The 22,454-nt window shown below is 42.0% G+C and overlaps 2 protein-coding genes across 3 annotated transcripts in view; one reads left to right on the plus strand and one right to left on the minus strand.

The window, feature by feature from the left end:
* LOC127570160 (insulin-like growth factor 2 mRNA-binding protein 3) overlaps nt 1-16,420 on the plus strand; it is a 119,677-nt gene extending 103,257 nt beyond the window's left edge. Inside the window, 2 exon segments of the mRNA XM_052015408.1 lie at nt 570-683; nt 12,332-16,420. Coding sequence (XP_051871368.1) covers nt 570-590 — 21 coding nt within the window. The 3' untranslated portion in view covers nt 591-683; nt 12,332-16,420.
* A 185-nt stretch (nt 16,421-16,605) lies between these two features.
* Nucleotides 16,606-22,454, minus strand: part of malsu1 (mitochondrial assembly of ribosomal large subunit 1) — a 30,721-nt gene continuing 24,872 nt past the window's right edge. Inside the window, exons 3-4 of one of the 2 annotated variants that reach the window (XM_052015409.1) lie at nt 17,873-17,954; nt 16,606-17,037 (exon numbers count right to left, since the gene is read on the minus strand). In XM_052015409.1, the coding sequence (XP_051871369.1) occupies nt 16,886-17,037; nt 17,873-17,954 (234 nt within the window). In that variant the 3' untranslated portion in view covers nt 16,606-16,885. The remainder of the gene's footprint in view (nt 17,038-17,872; nt 17,955-22,454) is intronic. The other variant, XM_052015410.1, reaches the window with a different exon arrangement.

Genomic DNA, 22,454 nt, shown 5'->3' on the forward strand with positions numbered 1-22,454 from the left:
TCCTGTAAAGCAAACCTACTACGTGGATTACCTTGAGCACTCAAATGTGGCTTCTGTTTTAAGGCTGGCGTTATTTGTCATTTGCATTCTAAATTATTTCATTTATAGAACATAGAACATTACAGCACAGTACAGGCCCTTTGGGCCACAATGTTCTGCCGACATTTTATCCTGCTCTAAGATCTATCTAACCCTTCCCTCCCACATAGCTCCCCATTTCTCTATCATTCATATGTCTAAGAGTCTCTTAAATGTCCCTAATGTATCTGCCCCCAAAACCTCTGCCGACGGTGTGTTCCACGCACCCACCACTCTGTTTTCTTTTCTTTAAAAAAAACTTACCCCTGACATCACCCTTATCTTCCTCGAATCACCTTAAAATTATGTAAACATTATCTTGCTCAACATTGTGGGAAAGGGCATAGCTTAAATAAAAATAGTCACAACTGGGCTAAGCACTTCAGAAGGTTAAATGTGCTCTGGAAAAGTACTGGCATAATATATCTTTAAAGTCGGGTCAGCATTGAATTTTTGTAAATGAGTGAAAAGTATTCTTTGTTTTCTGAAAGGTAAATGAGCTTCAGACCTGACAAGTGCAGAAGTGGTGGTTCCTCGGGATCAAATGCCGGATGAAAATGATCAGGTTATTGTAAAAAATAACTGGTCACTTCTTTGCAAGTCAGGTAAGATTTTATTCCTGTGATTTAATTTCTGTATTGATTTGTATTTCTACAAGGAGCATTTTTAAAAAAAAAGTGCCATAAAATATTTTGTGGTATTATGTCTCTACTGGGCAGGTGGAATCTGTTGCACGATGTTCAACTTTTTATCTGGCAGATCGTTTATTTGACCGTTTTTAAGACCATTTGAGCTGAATTGGTGATAACATAAATACAAACGTAATTTCAAAGTGGATAAGTTCTAATGTCATGTTGTGATGAAACTAAGAAACCCTTTAGCTTTGGAGGCATAACCAAGCCACAAGTTTGATTCCAAATTAATTTCAGAAATTCTGGCTTTTTTCAGAATTTCTGAACTGTGCAAGCATAAATCTATCATATGAAAACTACAGTATTTGTCTTGTCTGCAGTTAATACCATCCACTTGTTGCCTGGCTTCTTGGTTATATAGCTGCTCTCTGGCTATAGTCTCCTACAGTGGCTTCATTCCCCACTGCCACAACACCCACACTGTTATCCTGAGATCTAACTTTATGCCAATTATTTTTCTTATCAACATGCAATCCTGGGACAAACTCATCCAAAACATCAGATATTGCATGTCATTCTCAACATTCAGCTGCAAGTCACCACTAGCTATCTCATCCACTGATTTGTGATGCTGTTTATCTGATGTCTGGTATTAGATAAACAAAAATTTCTTCCAGTTAAATGTTGAGAAGCCTTGACCCTTAAGTTTGCCCTTGCCACCAATTCTTCTCCATGCTTACTGTTATGTCAGACTGAACCATACCATTTTACTAAACTGAGCTTCTGGCCCCATATTCTCAGCTCTAAGACTGTCCCCCTCTGCTTCAACCTATCATCTGAAATCATTTTTCCATCACTTTTTTTAAATCAATACTATCTTGGCCAGACCTCCATTTTCCACCCTCCATAAAATTTGGCTAGTCTAAAACTCCTTGTCCTTGCTCAAACCAAGACCAGTACACTAATCAAAAATTCAAGCCACCACCAATCCACCAGAGGCCATACAGCACCAAAACAGGCCCTTCGGCCCAACTAGTCCATTCCGACCAAGATTCCCACCTAAGCTAGTTCCATTTGCCAGGTTTTGGCCCATATCCTTATAAATCTTTCCTATCCATGTACCTGTCTGAGTTCCTTGTTAAATGTTGTTAATATACCTGCCTCAACCACTTCCTCTGGCAGCTCGATCCATATACTGACCATCTTCTGGGTGGAAAAAGTTGCCCTTCGGGTTACTAGTAAATCTCTCCCCTCTCACCATAATCCTGTGTCCTCTAATTCTTGATTTCCCCAACCCTGGGAAAAAGACGGTGCACATTCACCCTGTCTATGGCCCTCATGATCATTGTACAGAAAACTAATAGAACGACCATAAATTCACTGACTACAGAAGCATTTAAGAGGCTGAGTATCTGACTCGTAGATGATGTAGTGGGAGAATGCACAAGATACAAATTAGTTGTTGATGGAATACTCTACCTCTGTGGATGAGTGCAGCACCATCCAGGATAAAAGAACTCAATGATTCAGTGAATTTCTGCAATGCCTCTTTGTGGTATGCACTGCAGCTGTGGTACTGAAGGTAGACACTGATGAAATAAATTGCTTAAAGTGAAGCATGGTCTAAGGTTTTGACAGCATCTCCCAAACCCATGACCTTTACTAACCTGAGATAGATGCATACAGTAGGCACATGGGTACACCATATCTGCAACTTTCCCTCCAAGTCGTACACCATACTGACCTGGAATTGTCTGTCAGGTTATTTATTATTACTAGGTCAACACTGAATGTGGCTGTTCAAGGCAGGAGCTCAACACTATTTCAGGGGCAGTGCAGAATGGGCAATGAATGATGGCCTTCTCAGTGGCATTCAGATCCCATGAAAGAATTTTTTTTTAATTATCTTGAAAGCAAGCCAACGACTATAGTTGAAAACCAGTATGCTCCAGGACAGTTGCAAGGAAATGGAAATTAAGGGGTGAAAGGATCCAAGGCGTAGGAAATACCGGGAAAAATTAAGTTTGTTAGTAGTTTAAGTTTTCTGATCAATTACATTTATAGATTCCAGATGTTGTCCAACACTGCAGATGGAGTCAGAAATTGTAACTAGACATCCTAAATCAAGGTACAGATTCCAGGTCTGCAATTATAATTTTAGGAAATTATTTCTTGGCAACATGAATAAAGATCACATGTTCAGGTTGGCAATCTGTCCACATGTAGCAAAAGTGACAGGCAAGATCTGAACTGGAGAGACTGGGGAAGAGGTATTTTGCTCTCAAATAGAGTAAGTTAGTAGTAGGTACGATAGGTGATAGAGAAGGGATGTACTCAGACACATCTCAAACCTGTCTATTTTAATGCAAGGAGTATTGTGAACAAGGCGGATGAGCTTAAAGCTCGGATCAATACTTGGAGCTATGATGTGGTGGCCATTACAGAGACTTGGATGACTCAGGGACTGGAACAGTTGCTTCAGGTGCCGGGTTTTAGATGTTTCAGAAAGGACAGGGACGGAGGCAAAAGAGGTGGGGGAGGGGCACTGTTGATCAGAGATAGTGTCACGGCTGTGGAAAAGGTGGATGTCGTGGAGGGACTGTCTACGGAGTCTCTGTGGGTGGAGGTTAGGAACAGGAAGGGGTCAATAACTTGGTGTTTTTTATAGGCCGCCCAATAGTAACAGGGATATTGAGGAGCAGATAAGGAAGCAGATCCTAGAAAGGTGTGAGAGTAACGGAGTTGTGATGGGGGGTTTTAATTTCCCAAACATCGATTGGCATCTCCAGACAGTGAGGGGTTTAGATAGGGTGGAGTTTAAGTGTGTTCAGGAAGGATTCTTGACACAATATGTAGATAGGCCTACAAGACGAGAGGCTGTGCTTGATTTGGTATTGGGAAATGAACCTGGTCAGGTATCAGATCTCTCAGTGGGTGAACATTTTGCTGATAGTGATCATAATTCTATCTCCTTTATGTTAGCACTGGAGAGAGATAGGAACAGACAGACTAGAAAGGCACTTACTTGGAGTAAAGGGAATTATGAGGCTCTCAGGCAGGAAATTGGAAGATTTAAATTGGGAACAGATGTTCTCAGGGAAAAGTACGGAAAGAAATTTGGTTTGTCCCCTTTGACTCTCACCAGCTTTTACCGATGCACCATAGAAAGTATCATGGCTTGGTACAGCAACTGCTCTGCCCAGGACCACAAGAAACTGCAGAGTTGTGGACACAGCCCAGTGCATCATGGACACCAGACTCCCCTCCTTGGACTCTGTCTTTACCTCTCGTTGTCTTGGTGTAGCAGCCAGCATTATCAAAGACCCTATCCACCCGGGACATTCTCTCTTCTCTCCTCTTCCATCAGGTTGAAGATACAGGAGCCTGAGGGCACGTACCACCAGACTTAAGGACAGCTTCTACCCCACTGTGATAAGTCTATTGAATGGTTCCCTTATACAATGAGATGGACTATGACCTCACGTCACTTGTTGTGACCTTGCACCTTATAGCACTGCACTTTCTCTGTTACTGTGACACTTTACTCTGTACTGTTACTGTTTTTACCTGTACTTCCTCAATGCACTTTGTACTACTCAATGTAACTGCACTGTGTAATGAATTGATCTGTACGATCAGTTTGTAAGACAAGCTTTTCACTGTACCTTGGTACAAGTGACAATAATATACCAATACCAAGAAATGTGGCAAATATTCAGAGGATATTTGTGTGGAGTTCTGCATAGGCATGTTCCAATGAGACAGGAGTCACGAGAGGATGCAGGAACCGTGGTGTACAAAGGCTATAATAAATCTAGTCAAAAGCAAAAGAAAAGCTTACAAAAAGTACAGAGAACTAGGTAATGTTAGAGATCTGGAAGAGTATAAGGCTAATAGGAAGGAGTTTAAGAAGGAGATTAGGAGAGCCAGAAGAGGGCCTGAGAAGGCCTTGGTGGGCAGGGTTAAGGAAAACCCCAAGGCATTCTACAAGTATGTGAAGAGCAAGAGGATAAGATGCGAAAGGATAGGGCCTATCAGGGAGCTCTGACGATGATCTTTGCATTGTCGATGTAGACGGGAGAGATTCTGGAAGATTGGAGGGTTGCGGATGTTGTTCCCTTATTCAAGAAAGGGAGTAGGGATAGACCAGTGAATTAGACCAGTGAGTCTTACCTCAGTGGTTGGTAAGCTAATGGAGGAGATCCTGAGAGGCAGGATTTATGAACATTTGGAGAGGTATAATATGATTAGGAATAGTCGGCATGGCTTTGTCAAGGGCAGATCCTGCCTTACGAGCCTGATTGAATTTTTTGAGGATGTGACTAAACACATCGATGAAGGGAGAGCAGTAGATGTAGTATATGTGGATTTCAGCAAGGCATTTGATGAGGTACCCCATGCAAGGCTTATTGAGAAAGGAAGGAGGCATGGGATCCAAGGGGACATTGCAGTGTGGATCCAGAACTAGCTGGCCCACAGAAGGCAGAGTGGTTGTTGAAGGGTCATATTCTGCTTGGAGGTCGGTGACCATTGGTGTACCTCGGATCTGTACCAGGACCCTTACTATTTGTGATTTTTATAAACGACCTGGATGAGGAACTGGAGGGGTGGGTTTGTAAGTTTGCGGATGACACGAAGGTTGGGGGTGTTGTGGATAGTTTGGAGGGCTGTCAGAGGTTACAGAGGGACATAGATAGGATGCAGAGTTGGGTTGAGAAGTGGCAGATGCAGTTCAACCCAGGTAAGTGTGAAGTGGTTCATTTTGGTAAGTCAAATATGATGGCAGAATATAGTATTAATGGTAGGACTCTTGGCAGTGCGGAGGATCAGAGGGATCTTGGGGTCCAAGTCCGTAGGACGCTCAAAGCGGCTGCGCAGGTTGACTCTGTGGTTGAGAAGGCATATGGTGTGTTGTCCTTCAATCGGAGAATTGAATTTAAGAGCCGTGAGGTATTGTTGCAGCTATATAGGTCCCTGGTCAGACCCCACTTGGAGTATTGTGCTCAGTTCTGGTCACCTCACTACAGGAAAGATGTGGAAGCCATATAGAGGGTGCAGAGGAGATTTACAAGGATGCTGCCTGGAATGCGGAGCATGCCTTATGAAAGCAGGTTGAGGGAACTCGGCCTTTTCTCCTTGGAGAGACGGAGGATGAGGGGGGACCTGATAGAGGTGTATAAGATGATGAGAGGTATTGATCGTGTGGATAGTCAGAGGCTTTTCCCCAGGGCTGAAATGGTGGCCACAAGAGGACATAGGTTTAAGGTGCTGGGGAGTAGGTGTAGAGGAGATGTCAGGAGTAAGTTTTTTTACTCAGAGTGGTGAGTGCATGGAATGGGCTGCCGGAAACGGTGGTGGAGGCGGATACGATAGGGTCTTTTAAGAGACTGTTGGATAGGTACATGGAGCTGAGAAAAAGAGAGGGCTGTGGGTAAGCCTAGTAATTCCTAGGGTAGAGACATGTTCGGCACAGCTTTGTGGACCGAAGGGCCTGAATTGTGCTGTAGTTTTTCTATGTTTCTAAGAATGATATATGGACTTCAAATCCTGCTGTATGTGGCTGCAAAGTCTTTTCAGATATCTCAAACATGTGAATAATACTATGGAAAGTTAGTTTATTCTGGCCACAGATGGAGTCCAAAACACTGTTCTTGCTATATCAGAGAATCTTCAATTTAATTATGAGTAAATGCATTTAAACTAGTGGGAATGACATTTCAGCAGCATGAAAGATGGGCAAGATGGCAGTTCTCAGCTGTGTAGAGCATGTTTCTTTTATCCTAGCCAATAACTCAGAAATCCTGTGAAGCAAATAATGAAGGGTAAATTTTGGACTGATGTCGGGAAATTAAATATGTTTGTAGTGCAGTGGTTAAAGTTACCAGATGAAAAATTCCTTGAGTTTAAATCACACCATGGTGACTGTGGAATTTAGATCTGATGATTAATCTGGGATTTTAAAAATCTAATCTCAGTAATGATTACAAAACTACCAGATTGTTGTAAAAAAAACCTATTTGGCTCACTAATGTCCTTCCAGACTCTTAATTTCCCTCTGCAATGTCCGAGCAAGCCATTAAGTCGTAAAACAGGATAAAATGCAGATTACCCGGCATCAACCTAGGCACCAAAGTTGGACGAGGCAAGTTCTAATAAAATCTTGGACTTCTCCTTACAAACATCTTTGGACTTGTACCTAAAGAGCTTTCCCACAGATTAATTAAGCAATAACCTGATTATGTAGTTGCCAGGCTCATCACAATCCCTGGTTGTGACCCCTCCTTACTGGGAGACAGACCTACCAGAGGTAGCACTACAGGGGTATACAGGCAGGAGGAAACTCTATACCCAATAAAGTCTTATGGTATCAGGTCAAACGGGCAAGGAAACCAGATCCTGATTAATACCCACCATCCATCTTCATCTGAGGAATAAAAGCCTGCAATGATCAAAAGCCAAATGGTCTTTTGTGCAGAATTATGAAAACATCCATTCACAACAACCACGTTGCAATGATAGAAAATGTTGGAAATGTAAGATTGTAATTCATTCTGGATGAAAACAGAAAATGCTGGAAACACTAAGTAGATCAGGTAGTATCTGTTGAAAAAGAAACATAATTAATGTTTCAGGGTCAAAGCCCTTTCTCCGAAACCTTTTTCATTTTTGGCTCTCTCCAGATGGCTGAGCTACAATAGGTAAATTGCCTTGATCAACATTCATTGATGCGACGACTCCTGAGTTCCACAAAGATTCAGTTCCTCACGTTTTAACAACTGGACAAATACCAGCCTTAAACCTTGATCTTTCTCTCTTGCTTTCTCTAAAATTAAATGGAATATCTAAGGTTAAGTGTTTTTATCATTCATGCTAAACATTTTTAGGGCTAGACTTAATTTAGTCACTTTTAGGACAGTGTAGTGGTGCAGCAAATAGAGCTGTTACCTCCAAGGCTCAAGTGATTCAGATGCAATCCTGAGCTCTGCTGTCTGCGTGCAGTTTGCATGTTCTTCCTGTGACCATGCGAGTTTCTTCCCACACCCCCAAAGATGTGTGGGTTGTTAGGTTAATTGGCCACTGTAAATTGCCCCTGGTATCCAGGTGAGTGGTAGAATCCAGGAGAATTGATGGGAATTCTAAGAATAAAATGGGTGCCTGATTGTTGCCAGCTGTAATATAACAAATTTACCCCTCCTAACCCTCCACTCTTCTGAAAGCTCCAATATGTTAGATATGTTTCTATCTCCCATGTTCTGTGGGGGGAAAATAGCTTTGCACCTCATTTTCTTGCTCACTCCCTTTTGTTCTCATGGCTAACTTCCCAAAGGTGTAAGTATTTCTGCTTTAATGATATTGTGTTGGCCAGTACTCTCTTGAACTCCTGTTCTTTCAAGCTTTAAAATATCACATACTCTAGGGTTCTGCAAGAATATAAAACTGAAAACCGAGCGGACTAGAGTCCAAGTGCTTTTAATTCTTCATGTTCCCAACACAACTCGAAGACATTTGCAGGAAAAATTGGAGGTGGGGCTATTGGGGAGAAAGATCTATTACGTTGTGCACGCGTGGTTATTGATCAGGAAAAGGATGTGGTGATTGAAAGTGATACAAATCAACAAGAGTAAGTACTGAGCTGGACTAGGACAACATAATCCAATCCTGAACTGGAATGTTTTATCAAATGTACCCAACACTGTTGGTGAGCCAGATTATACTTGTTTGCTCTTCCATCTTCATGTCTTGCCATTGTGCTAGAAAGGAGCAGTTCTCTACTTTTCTATAGGCCCCCTGGTAGCAGGGTTAGGGTTAGTGAGCAGGGATACTGAGGAGCAGATTGGGAGGCAGATTTTGGAAAGGTGCAAGAATAACAGGGTTGTTACCATGGGAGATTTCAACTTCCCAAGTATTGATTGGCACCTGGTTAGTACCGAAGGTTTAGACGGGGCAGAGTTTAAGTGTGTCCAGTACGGATTTCTGTCGCAGTATGTTGACAGGCTGACTAGAGGGAATGCCATATTAGATCTAGTATTAGGTAATGAACCGGGTCAGGTGACATCTCTTAGTGGGTGAGCATCCGGGGGGGATATTGACCACCGCTCCCCAACCTTTAGCATTGTCGTGGACAAGGATAGGAGCAAAGAGGACAGGAAAATATTTAATTGAGGAAGGGCAAATTATAAGGCTAGCATTTGCGAGTGTAAATTGGGATGACATTTTTTAAGGGAAATGTACTATGAAGATGTTGTCATTGTTCAGGGATCTCTTGCAGGATGTTAGGGATAAATTTGTCCTGGTGAGGCAGAGAAAGAATGGCAGGGTGAAGGAACCATGGGTGACAAGAGAGATGGAACATCTAGTTAGGAGGAAGAAGGCAACATACATAAGGTGTAGACAGCAAGGGTCAGATAGGGCTCATGAGGAATATAGAGTAGCAAGGAAGGAACTTAAGAAAGGGCTGAGGAGAGCAAGAAGAGGACATGAAAAGGCCTTGGCGAGTAGGGTTAAGGAAAATCCCAAGGCTTTTTTCACTTGTGTGAAGAGCAGAAGGATGACGAGAGTAAAGGTAGGACCGATTAGAGACAAAGATGGGAAGATTGCCTGGAAGCTGTGGAAGTGGGTGAGGTCCTCAATGAATACTTCCCTTCAGTATTCACCAAGGAGAGGGACCTTGATGACATTGAGGACAGTGTTGGTAAGGGTAATGTTCTAGAGTATGTAGATACCAAGAGAGAGGATGTGTTGGAGCTGTTAGAAAATCTTAGGACAGATAAGTCCCCGGGGCCTGACAGAATATTCCCCAGGCTGCTTCGTGAGGCAAGGGAGGAGATTGTTGAACTGTTGGCTAGGATCTTTGAGTCCTTGTTGTCCATGGGAATGGTACTGGAGGATTGGAGAGTGGCAAATGTTGTCCCCTTATTCAAAAAAGGTAGTAGGGATAATCCAGGGAATTATAGACCAGTGAGCCTTACGTCTGTGATGAGCAAGCTGTTGGAAAGGATTCTTAGAGATATGATCTATGGGCATTTAGAGAATCATGGTCTTTGTGAAGGGCAGATTATGTCTCGCAAGCCTGACAGTGTTCTTTGAGGAAGTAACCAGACAGATTGATGAGGGTAGTGCAGTACATGTAGTCTACGTGGATTTTAGTAAGGCATTTGACAAGGTTCCACATGGTAGGCTTCTTCAGCAGGTCAGAGGGCATGGGATCCAGGGAAGCTTGGCCGTGTGGATTCAGAATTGGCTTGCCTGTAGAAAGCAGAGGGTTGTGGTGGAGGGAGTGCATTCAGATTGGAGGGCTGTGACTAGCGGTGTCCCACAAGGATCGGTTCTGGGACCTCTACTTTTCATGATATTTATTAATGACTTTGAGGCGGTGGAAGGGTAGGTTGGCTAGTTTGCAGATGACACAAAGGTTGGTGGTGGTGTTGTGGATAATGTGGAGGATTGTCGAAGATTGCAGAGGGATATTGATAGAATGCAGAGCTGGGCTGAGAACTGGCAGACGGAGTTCAGTCTGGAGAAATGTTAGGTGGTACACTTTGGAAGGACAAACTCCAAGGCGGAGTACAAAATTAATGGCAGGATTCTGGGTAGTGTGGAGGAGCAGAGGGATCTGGGGGTTCATATCCACAGATCCCTGAAAGTTTCCTCACAGGTGGATAGGGTAGTTAAGAAAGCATATGGGATGTTAGCTTTCATAAGTCGTGGGATCGAGTTTAGGAGCCGAGAGGTAATGATGCTGCTCTACAAAACTCTGGTTAGACCACACTTAGAGTACTGTGTCCAGTTCTGGTCACCTCATTATAGGAAGGATGTGGAAGTGTTGGAAAGGGTGCAGGAGATTTACCAGGATGGTACCTGGTTTGGAGAGTATGGATTATGAGGAGAGACCAAGGGCTTTACTCTTTGGAGAGGAGGAGGATGAGGGGAGACATGATAGAGGTGTACAAAATATTAAGAGGAATAGATAGACAGCCAGCCCACTTTCCCAGGGCACCAATGCTCAATACGAGAGGGCATGGCTTTAAAGTAATGGGTGGGAAGTTCAAGGGAGATATCAGGAAGGTTTTTTACCCAGAGGGTGGTTGGGGCATGGAATGTGCTGCCTGGGGTGGTGGTGGAGGCAGGTACATTGGTCAAATTCAAGAGATTGCTAGATAAGCATATGCAGGAAGTTAAAATAGAGGGATACGGGGGAGGTAGAGGTTAGATAGTCTTAGGTGAGGTTTAAAGGTCAGCACAACATTGTGGGCCAAAGGGCCTGTATTGTGCTGTACTGTTCTGTGATTCCTCCTGCAGCCTCTTACTTTGACTTATTTTCCTGGATATTAGAACTGTGAAACTTTGTAGCATCTGTTCTGTCCTCCCTTGAGGAATGTGTGTTAAGGGGAACTGGCACAGAAGAGGAGTTGAGATCAGCCAATGATCATATTGAATGGCAGGGTAGTCTTGAGGGGCTTGGTGGCCTCCTACTACCATTTTCTTCTGTTCTTCAAACTTTTTTGAAATCCATGCATGGCTTAATTTGGTCAGTTACTCTTATTCAAATTTACTACCTATTCATTTAGCTTTAGGGCTTCATTTGAATTTCTCATTTTAAACATTTCTGCAAAAGCATAGTTTATAGAGATCAGAGGATGGGAGCAAGCATAAGTTGTGTGCTTTTTAACCTGAACTGCTATCAGTATAGGTGGCTTTGTGGAGAAGCTGAGAAGGGAACATTAAGGGGGGATTGGAAAAGAGCATCAAAATTTGATTCAGTAAATAAGAAATAACAATGTTCTCTGGCAGAAAGGTCAGTGAGCAGAAGATGCATGTTTAACATGATTAGTAAAAGAGCCCAAGGATGAGAATTGCTTTTACACATTGAGATTTAGATCTGCAAAGCAGTGCCTTCAAGGATTATGGACACTGAAATTTTCTCCTCTAAAAGTACTTGCCCAATTTCCTTTTGAAAATTATTCTAAGCTATGGGGAAAATGTTTGGGTTGGCACTAATGGGTTAGCTCTGAGAGCTGTCATTACCATTGATGGACTTGTTCTATGTTGTATGATTTTATAACATGAAAAACCAAGGTGCATTAGACTGAAGCACAAATCCAATTTAGATTTTTGAAATCTGACTTGATTTTGCATGTGTAGGAATGTGCTGAAAGCTATATGTAATAATGAATACAAGGACTATATTACTTTATTTAAGTTCACAGTAGACTTAGTTTTGACAGCTTCTGTCCCACTGTTATAAGACTATTGAATGGTTCCCTAGTACGATAAGATGGATTGTTGACCTCACAATCTACTTCTTTATGACCTTGCACCTTATTGTCTACCCACACTGCACTGTAGCTGTTACACTTTATTCAGCATTATTGTTATACCTTGTACTACCTCAATGCACTGTTGTAATAAAATGATCTGTATGAATGTTATGCAAGACAAGTTTCACACTGTACCTTGGTACATGTGACAATAATAAACCAATTCCAATTGGCATTTTAACTTTAGTCATTCGTGGGAGGGAGAATATTCAAAGTGTGCATATTGTGCTTGGATTAAAAGAATCCCAAAAATAGACTTGCCAAGTTTGCTCATAGTTACTGACATCTCTTCTTGTCTTGTAGCTTGCTCAGCGAAAAATTCAAGAAATTTTGTCCCAAGTAAAAAGACAACAGCAGCAGAAAATTGTGCAGAGTGGACAGCCCCAACCACGAAGAAAGTGAAAGGTTCAGGATCTCCAATCTACCACAGAGACAGATGCCAGACCAAAGAGAGAGACAGACTGTGTAATCACAGCCAGTTAAACCTGTTGCTGATAAAAGAAGCATATGTTACACCTTCCCCAGTCACCTATTTCAAGGACCAGGCAACCTATGAATTCTGTCTTTGTGTGAATGTATTCTTTAGGCGTTCAAGAAGAAACCTTGTGAAACCCAGCTTTAAATTGGGCCCTTTCACTTCCCTTCTTTTGTTCTACTTTCAAAACTTTATGTTGCCTTGTTAGCTTTCCCAAAATTTTTGAATATGTTGGGTTTAATGAAGCTTTCTCTTCTAATTTTCACCAGTTACAAAAAGGCATTGCTCTTATAGTTCCAATTGTCATAAAATCCTGGAGTTTTCATGGGAAGGGGTTAAGGGAATTGGCAAGATTAAGGCATCTGTCCCACCATGCAAAATTGCTTTTTGTTTTAAATTGGATTATTTTACAAAGATTACTAGAACACTGCCATTTAGAACCTAAGGGAAGTGTTGAATGGTGTTGGCCAGGGCATGAATTGATTATGCATTTTACGAAACTACCTCAGGCATTTAGTACCTCAATTGTTCCTTTTTTCTGCTTATTTTGTATACTTTATAAAAGTAATAGTCAAGCATTTTATTTTTTTAATAAAAAAGTAAAATTTGATCAGCTAAAAGCCAGTAGCAGCACAGAACTACAGATGTAAATGTGTTGCTTCTAGCTGCTAGCTGATGGGAGTATTCGATAAATGATATTAGCCTCAGTTTTCCTGAGGTCCACAACACCATCATTTGATCAAAATTCTGTGAATGTTTGAGACGCCGAAAAATGCCAATATATATACTAATAGCAGCAATGCCATTTTTTTTTCTTTTTAAGATAGGATGAAACTGCTAATTTCCTATTTTTTGATTGATGGTACTTTTGGGAACAAAACAAGGAAGTGATGGCAAGAGGCTGGGGTTGGGGAAAGAGGCTAAAAAATGGATTAGCTTTTAGTATAACTGGGTAATTTTAAATGCATGGACCCTTGGTGCCTTTGACCATCACTGCATCTTGATGCATAATAACGCGGTCTACTTGGACTTGGCCATTCTGTTCAAAGAGCAAGCTTCATCTTCAGTTACTGGTAGAGCTATTTGGATCTGCCTGGGTACACTTTGGCTAACTTTGCTATTAGTGCACTCTGAATTTATTGAATCACACATTTAAATCACCATAATGGGGAGAAGAAAAGTCAAATATTTGATCATTCTGAAGTTCTTAAATAATAGTTTACATATGCAGCTGCTGTAGTGGACTACACTAAGCCATGGAGAAGACTATCAGTTTCAACTCTTTCCTGCACTTAATGAAAATGCAGCAGGGTTTATGCACGTTCTATAAATAACCAGTATAGCAATAATATGTTAAAGCCAGATTGATAGCTAGAAAATACCTTGGTCACCCTCCCAGCATATATAGTCTGAACAGAATAAGCTAAAATAACTTGTGGTAACATTGAAATGCTCCAGTCAGTTTCCTGAGTGAACCCAATTTCCATCTACCTCAGTGCTTTAAATGAAGGCAGTGCATATTAGGTGCATAAACACTGCTGTGTGTGGTCTGAGCAGAGCCATGCTATTACCTCTGAACCTTTTTTGTGATTTATTTTTTGTGCATGAGATGATCAGAATCATCATGCTGCACTGAAGTAGAGGGGCACAACTTGGCAAAACCATTTACTTCATCAATTTTTGATCTACCTCTTAGATACATTTGAATTAGAGGCATTTCTGCATAGGATAGGTTGATTGTTCCCAGAGATCATTTTTTTGTACAGATTAGACAATTTAAAAATGGTCTGGTGTGTTTTTTTTTGCCTACATATATTCATTACTAATGAAAAATTCTCAAAGCTTATGTTGTAGCTTTAGCAAAATGGATTAATTCTCATTCTTTTGGCAGAGTGACTTCTCCATGTAGAGTTAGCAAGTGTTTTTCTTACATAAAATTACTGAACTACAGAAGGTTGTTTAATAGCTTAAATGAATTGACGTGAGGCTGAAAGGTCAGAGCCCACTTGTGTTGTTTTTTCTTGCGAGTAACGTTTGACAAATTGATTTTCCATGGTTTTGGTTTCATTGCTGCATTTACATTGCCTGATCTGCTGCTGTTGTATCATTAATTTTCTGGACTTTTGTGAGATTGTTACTAGGATAGATCACATTAATTTTCACTTTCAAATGACACTTGGTAATTTTGGAATAACTGGCATTTAGTTGATGGTAGTTCTGTAAGTGGAAGTGATACCAGCAAAAATTAATTTGGCTCACTTTTGTTCATCTGAATACTGTGCCCCCAATGCAGCCCCAGTTGTCAAATGCCTCTGTATGAAATAAAAGAATTTAACTCCTATGTGTGTTTTGCAAGTATTAAAGAAAATTGCACTTCCTTTTGCAATTTTTTTTCAATCATTGAAATAAGTCCAGTGGAGGGAAAGCATATTCCCATGTCTTGCCAGTTTTGTGTAGGAAACATGGAAGGTTATTTTGAAAACTTTCATCTTCAGTTCCCTTAAGAATTAATAGTCTTGCACAATTTTATAACTTGCATTTATAGTGCCTTTTAACTAGTTTCCTGTATTGGCATTTATTTCTCATTGTGATCTATTTGGCATGAGCTTGGAATTTAGTTTTATCAGTAAAATTATCTTGCTATAGCATATTTTTAAAAAAACTTTAAACTCTCCAGCAACACACACAATGCTGGAGAAACAAAGTACATCGGGCAGCATCTCTGGAGTGAAATGAACAGTTAATATTTCAGCCAAGACCCTTCATCAGGACCCTTTCTTGTGTCTACACTTAAATTCTCTGTTTTGTACACCAGTTCTTGTGCACAAACCTTGTAGCATTCAAAACATTAGTCAAAATCAGAGTCCTTTAAGGAAGAAATGTCCTGAACGACGAATGCAGAAACTTGCTTGCAGACTTGTTATTTCAATTCTGTCTGTTTACTATGCTGCTGGGTTTCAAATGAATGCAGACCTGTGAATAAGGCAAAAGAGAGAAACCTGCACTACTGAAAAACACTGTGATGCTGGAGGAACTCAGCAGGCCAGGCAACATCCATGAAGAAAAGCAGGCGATCAACATTTTGGGTCAGGACCCTTCTTCAGGACTGAAGATAGGAAAAGGGAAAGCCCAACATATAGGAGGGAAAAGCAGATAGATGGTCTGGGCTGAAGGTGGTGATAGGCAGGTGCAGGGAAGGAGGGGAGAGCAGATCCACTGGGGGGGTGGGTCAAAGGTAAGGAGATAAGGGGGGGGGTAGAAAAGAAGCTAGAAAAGGGAAGAAAAGAGGAATGGTTGGGGGAGAGGGTAGGATTACTTAAAGTGGGAATTCATGCTGTTAGGCTGCAAGGTTCCAAGGTGGAAAATGGGGTGTCTCCCCCCATCTATACCCATCACTATCTCTTCCCTGCATCTACCTATCACCAGCTTGTGCCCACCCTGCCTTCCCTTCATTATCCACCTATCACTGCTCTGCTTTTCCCTCCTATATATTGCTGCCTGGCCTGCTGCATTCCTTCAGCATCTGTAGTCTTTTGTTTCGCTAAGAAACCCTCACCACTTTGATGGCCCACAGTGTGTTCAGAAATTTTGGTGAAGCTTCAGGCCAACAAGACTAGATAAGTTGACTGCAGATGGTGACTTGGTGTCTGCCAGGTAAAATTTGCCACCAGATAACAAGGTTAGTCCAATTGCACTGTCCTGTTGTTGTGTCCACAATCTGTTGATCAGAACTTTAAGTATCTCGTTACCTGGGGGTATCTGTCTTTTAATGGGTACATTAATGAATCTTGTTCTGGTGCCCTCCAAGTTTCCTTTTTTTTTAACATTGAAAGCAATTTCTGTTTACAAATGTTAAGCAAAAACTAAATTACTACCACAAGTTTCTTGTAAGTCAAATCTTGTTTGACTGGATAGCCGTGAAAGAAGTTTGTTTATGAAGCAATTCATTATACAAGGTTCCTCTACACTTCAGTCCAAAACTAGACCATGTGACTTGTAGCAGAGAAAATACTGTAATGCACAAGCCTGAGCCTGCCAGGTTATTGGCTCCTCAAATTCTGAACCACATGCACTTCAGAAGATTAATTTGTATTGGGGGGGGGGGGGGGTTGTTTATATGAAGTCACTCATTTGGTCTTTGTACATTTAATACTTTTTAAAACAAAAAACCTATACAACAGCTGCTTAATTTGTACATGGTTCACTCAAGAAAACTACCCGTGTATTATATATTTGAGCTAATCACACACCTTGCCCTGAACTGACAGCCTTTTGCTTTTTCACTGAATTTGCTGCACAGATTGGTTCATTTCGCCCATCTCATTCTTTGGTATTTCAGAAATCACTTCAAAGCAGTCCTTTAGAAATTACTCTATTTTTGCTCAGTTATCAGTTAGTCCATATATAAAATCCAATGGAAGAACTTCTGAGGGTATTCTAACAAACTGATCATCGTAGGAACGCAAGGTCCAGAGTTTCTCCAGTTCGTAGATCTCCCTGGTTTCAGGTAGCATAAAATGTACGACAATGTTTCCTTTGTGGGTGGGGAAGGGAAAAGGAAAACGAATGATCACAAAATCCAACACAGATTAAAATTATTCAAATGTACATTGCTTACAATTCCAGCTGCTTTGCTTTAGCTGAAAATATGTTGTTAATCTTTAAACCCAGCACAGTTATTCAGTTCAGCCCTGTGCGCCATACCTAATTATCAAAGACACAGTCACGTAACCCCAAAGTTTACAATTACAGATTGAAATAGTACATGGAGCAGAGTGAACACCACTCCTTAAAGGAATCCAGCACCTAATCATGATAATTCTAGTATTGCCCATCGTGAAATCTGTAAATTACAATAATAGTTTGCCTGCAATTGAAAAGTTAAACCATACATATACAAACCTTTAAGACTAGCTTGGATCAGATAACTGGGTATACATACACATTAACTTCAAAATTCCTCATCAATGGACAATATCAGGTGACATAGATAGGAAAGGGCTGGCTGGTGTCAATCCAAGTAATGTACATGTGTATTAAGTGACTGTTCTTGGGCTTCATCTCATTGACAAACCCCCAGCTCCATTCCTGCAGTTTGTATCCTATGACATTGAATCCCTTCAAAACAGGGCCTTGTAATTTCTTCCAACTACCCACTATTTTGTTTTACTATGAGTAACCTGTCACCAGAGACTGATCTACACTAATAGCAGCAAAACTGATTATTTCTGTGCCTGTAGGAAATAGAGAAATAATGCCTATCCTTCACAACTCCATGATGCTTTACATATTTTGCTCAATTCTGATACCAACATTCAACTAACAATGTTAAAATGTTTAATAAAATGTTCAAAGACATTTAGACTCACCGAAATCTATGCACTTCCAATCAGCAGTATCTTTCCCTTCAATGTGGGCATGATCGTCCTCTCCTCTCTTCAAGTGTTTATGCTGAAAAAAAAATCAACCATTCATAAAAATTTAGTTCTAATTTATGTTCTATAATTTCAAAGATCTTAAGCAGACTATTTTTACATAACTGAAAAACTAAAATAATCCAGCATCATCTTAGATCTGCTCTGAGGGAACATAAGCCTGGAATTTCCTTCGAGGGGCAAGCCATCCGCATTGCCATTTGCTTATTCACTGAACCTGTTCTAACTAGAGTCATGGATAAAACAGCAGAAACGGGCCTTTCGGCCCAACTGGTCTACGCCGACCATAGCATCCTTCCTGCTAGTCCCAGTTTTCCACGTTCAGAAAACCCTCCAAGCCCGTCCCCTCCAAATGCCTCTTAAATGTTGCAATTGTACCTACCTCAACTACTTCCTCCAGCAGCTCATTCCAGGTACTCACCACCCTCTGTGTAAAGAAGTTACGTCAGGTCTCTTTTAAATCTTACTCCTCTTGTATCTGTGCCCTGTAGTTTTTGACTCCCTAGCCCTGGGAAAAAGAATATCCCTCATGATTTTATAAAGTTCTCCGAGTTCAGCCCTCATTCTCCTACGCTCCAAGGAATAAAAGTCCAGTGTGGCCAACCTCTTCCTATAACTCAGGCCCTCTAGTCCAGGCAGCATCCTGGTAAATCTGCTCCCTCTCCAGCTTGACAGGATCAGCCCGGGAGCGGGCCCCTAACAGGTAGTATTTAAAAGTCGTGCTTATTGGTTAATTAGTGAGAGTGAGTACTTGAGGTAATTGAAAGGGACAAATATCAGGAGGGGTAACTAAGAGGAGCAGCCAGTGAGGAACAGCCAGTGTGTGAGTGGCTCAGGGTAGGAGTGGAGCCTTGAAGCTTTGGCTCAAGAGGCTTCAGCGAGCAGAGGCTGAGGAAGAGCTAGCACCCTGAGAGGTACGGCCGGTAAGTTCCTTTAAGTTAATTAAAGTCGGATTGGGTAATGAAGGCAGCAGCTAGGGCAGTTGTGTGCTCCGAATGCAGTATGTGGGAAGTCAGAGACAGCACACTTGTCCCTGATGACTACACCTGTAAAAGGTGCATCCAGCTGCAGCTCCTGGCTAACCGTGTTAGGGAACTGGAGCTGGAGCTCAATGAACTTCTGATCATTCGGGAGGTAGAGGCAGACATGGATAGGAGTTTCAGGGAGATAGTTACACCTAAAAGTCAGGAGGCAGGTAGCTGGGTGACTGTTAGGAGAGGGAAGGGGATTAGACAGAAGGAGCAGTGCACCCCTGTGGCCGTTCCCATCAACAATAAGTATACCGTTTTGGATTCTGCTGGTGGGGACGACCTACCAGGGACAAGTTGTAGTGGTCAAGTGTCTGGCACAGAGGCGGGACCCTCATCTCAGATAGGAGGGAGGGTAAAGAGGAGAGCAGTAGTGATAGGGGATTCAATAGTTAGGGGGACAGATAGTGGATTCTGTGGGAGATCGAGAATCCCAGATGGTCTGTTGCCTCCCTGGTGCCAGGGTCCGTGATATCTCAGATCGAGTTCTTGATATTCTCAGGAGGGAGGGTGAGCAGCCAGATGTCATGGTCCATGTAGGGACCAATGACGTGGATAGGAAGAAGGAGGAGGTCCTGCAAAGAGAGTTTAGGGAATTAGGTGCAAAGTTAAAGGATAGGACCTCCAAGGTTGCAGTCTCAGGATTGCTACCAGTGCCACGTGCTAGTGAGGCTAGAAATAGGAGGATCATGCAGCTAAATACGTGGCTAAGGAGTTGGTGAAGGAGGGAGGGCTTCAGGTTTCTGGATAATTGGGCTTTGTTCCAGGGAAGGTGGGATCTGTTCTGAAGGGACGGTTTACACCTGAACTGGAAGGGGATTAACATACTTGCGGGTAGGTTTGCTAGTGCTGCTCTGGTGGGTTTAAACTAGATTTGCAGGGGGAGGGGAACCAGGGTGTTAGAGAAGAAAGTGAGGAGGAAAATGATCATGCGAGGTCTGCAGGTATGGACAGAAATCAAAGGTTTGTACATGATAGTAATGTAAGGAGTACTCCAATGCAAGGAGTATTGTAGGTAAAGTGGTTGAGCTTAGGGTGTGGATTGGCACGTGGGATTACGATGTTATTGCTATTAGTGAGACATGGTTGAAGGAGGGGCAGGACTAGCAGTTTAATGTTCCGGGCTTCCGTTGTTTCAGACGTGATAGAGGGGGAGGGATGAAAGGGGGAGGAGTGGCATTACTGGTCAGGGAACAGATCACGGCTGTGCATAGACAGGACCACCTGGAGGGCTCGTCTACAGAGGCCATACGGGTGGAGCTGAGGAACAGGAAAGGTGTGGCCACACTGATAGGGTTGTATTATAGACCACCCAATAGTCAGAAGTGGAGGAACAAATCTGTAGGGAAATAGCAGACTGACGTAAGAAACAGAAAGTTGTGATAATAGGGGATTTTAACTTTCCACATATTGACTGGGACTCCCACACTGCGAAAGGGTTGGATGGCTTGGAATTTGTTACATGTGTTCAGGAAAGTTTTCTAAATCAATATATAGAGGTACCAACGAGAATGCAATACTTGATCTACTAGGGAACCAGGCAGGTCAGGTGACAGAAGTATGTGTAGGTGAGCATTTTGGGTCCAGTGACCATAATGCAATTAGTTTCAAGATAATTATGGATAAGGATAGGTCTGGTCCTCGAGTGGAGGCTCTAAACTGGAGAAAGACCAATTTTGTGGAAATGAGAAAGGATCTAGGTAGGGTGGATTGGGATAAGTTATTTTCTGGCAAGGATGTGCTCAGTAAATGGAAAGCCTTCAAAGACGAAATTTTGAGAGTGCAGAGTTTGTATGTTCCTGTCAGGATTAAAGGCAAAGGTAACAAGCATAGGGAACCTTGGTTTTCAAGGGATATTGGTGAGCTGGTTAAGAAAAAGAGAGAGGTGTATAGCAGGTATAGGCAACTAGGAACGGATGAGGTACTTGAAGAGTATAGGAAATGTAAGAAAATACTAAAAAAGGAAATCAGGAAGGCAAAAAGAAGACATGAGGCTGCTTTGGCAGATAATGTGAAGGTAAACCCAAAGGGTTTCTACAGGTATATTGAGAGCAAAAGGATAGTAAGAGACAGAATTGGTCCCCTAGAAGATCAGAGTGGTCGTATATGTGTGGAGCCTCAGGAGATGGGGGAGGTCTTAAACAGTTTTTTTGCAACAGTATTTACTCAGGAAACTGGCATCGTGGATATGGAAGGAAGGGAAACAAGCATGTGTCATGGAACATATAGAGATTAAAAAGGAGGAGGTACTTGATGCTTTACAGCGAATAAAGGTAGATAAATCACCAGGGCCTGACAAGATATTTCCTCAGACCTTGAGAGAGACTAGTGTAGAAATTGCAGGGGCCCTGGCAGATGTATTTAAAATGTCCTTTGGCACCGCACCTGTGGCTGAGGACTGGAGGATAGATCATGTTGTTCCATTGTTTAAGAAAGGCTCGAAGAGTAAACCAGGTAATTACAGGCCAGTGAGCCTGACATCAGTAGTAGGTAAATTATTGGAAGGTGTTCTGAGAGAGAGGTCATATAATTATTTGGACAGCCAAGGGTTGATTAAGGATAGTCAGCATGGCTTTGTGCATGGTAGATCATGTTTAACGAATCTTGTGGAGTTTTTTGAGGAGGTCACTATGAAAGTAGATGAAGGTAAGGCTGTGGATGTTGTCTACATGGACTTTAGTAAGGCCTTTGACAAGGTCCCACATGGGAGATTAGCTCAGAAGGTTCAGTCAATGGGTATCCATGGTAAGGTTGTAAACTGGATTCGAAATTGGCTGAGTGGGAGAAGACAGAGAGTGGTTGTGGATGGTTGTTTCTCAGATTGGAGGCCTGTGACTAGTGGTGTGCCTCAGGGATCTGTGTTGGGGCCATTGTTGTTTGTTGTATAATATCAATGATCTGGAAGATAATGTGGTAAATTGGATTATTAAGTTTGTGGATGACACTAAGATTGGAGGTGTAGTGGACAGCGAGGAAGGCTTTCAAAGCTTGCAGAGGGATCTGGACCAAATGGAAAAATGGTCCAGAAAATGGCAGATGGAATTTAATGCAGACAAGTGTGAGGTGTTGCATTTTGGAAGGACAAATCAAGGGAGGACATACACAGTAAATGGTAGGGCACTGAGGAGTGCGGAGGAACAAAGGGATCTGGGAGTTCAGATACATAATTCCCTGAAAGTAGAGTCACAGGTAGACAGGGTTGTAAAAAAGGCTTTTGGCATCCTGGCATTTATAAATCAAAGTATTGAGTATAGGAGTTGGAATGTTTTGGTGAGGTTGTACAAGTCATTGGTGAGACTAAATTTACAATATTGTGTGCAGTTCTGGTCGCCGAACTACAGGAAGGATGTCAGTAAGATTGAAAGAGTGCAGAAGAGATTTACAAGAATGTTGCCGGGTCTTCAGGAGTTGAGTTACAGGGAAAGATTGAGCATGTTAGGACTTTATTCCTTGGAGCGGAGAAGAATGAGGGGAGATATGATAGAGGT

The sequence above is a fragment of the Pristis pectinata genome, chromosome 5 (genome assembly GCF_009764475.1).
Source record: "Pristis pectinata isolate sPriPec2 chromosome 5, sPriPec2.1.pri, whole genome shotgun sequence".
In the NCBI taxonomy this organism is placed as follows: domain Eukaryota; kingdom Metazoa; phylum Chordata; class Chondrichthyes; order Rhinopristiformes; family Pristidae; genus Pristis; species Pristis pectinata.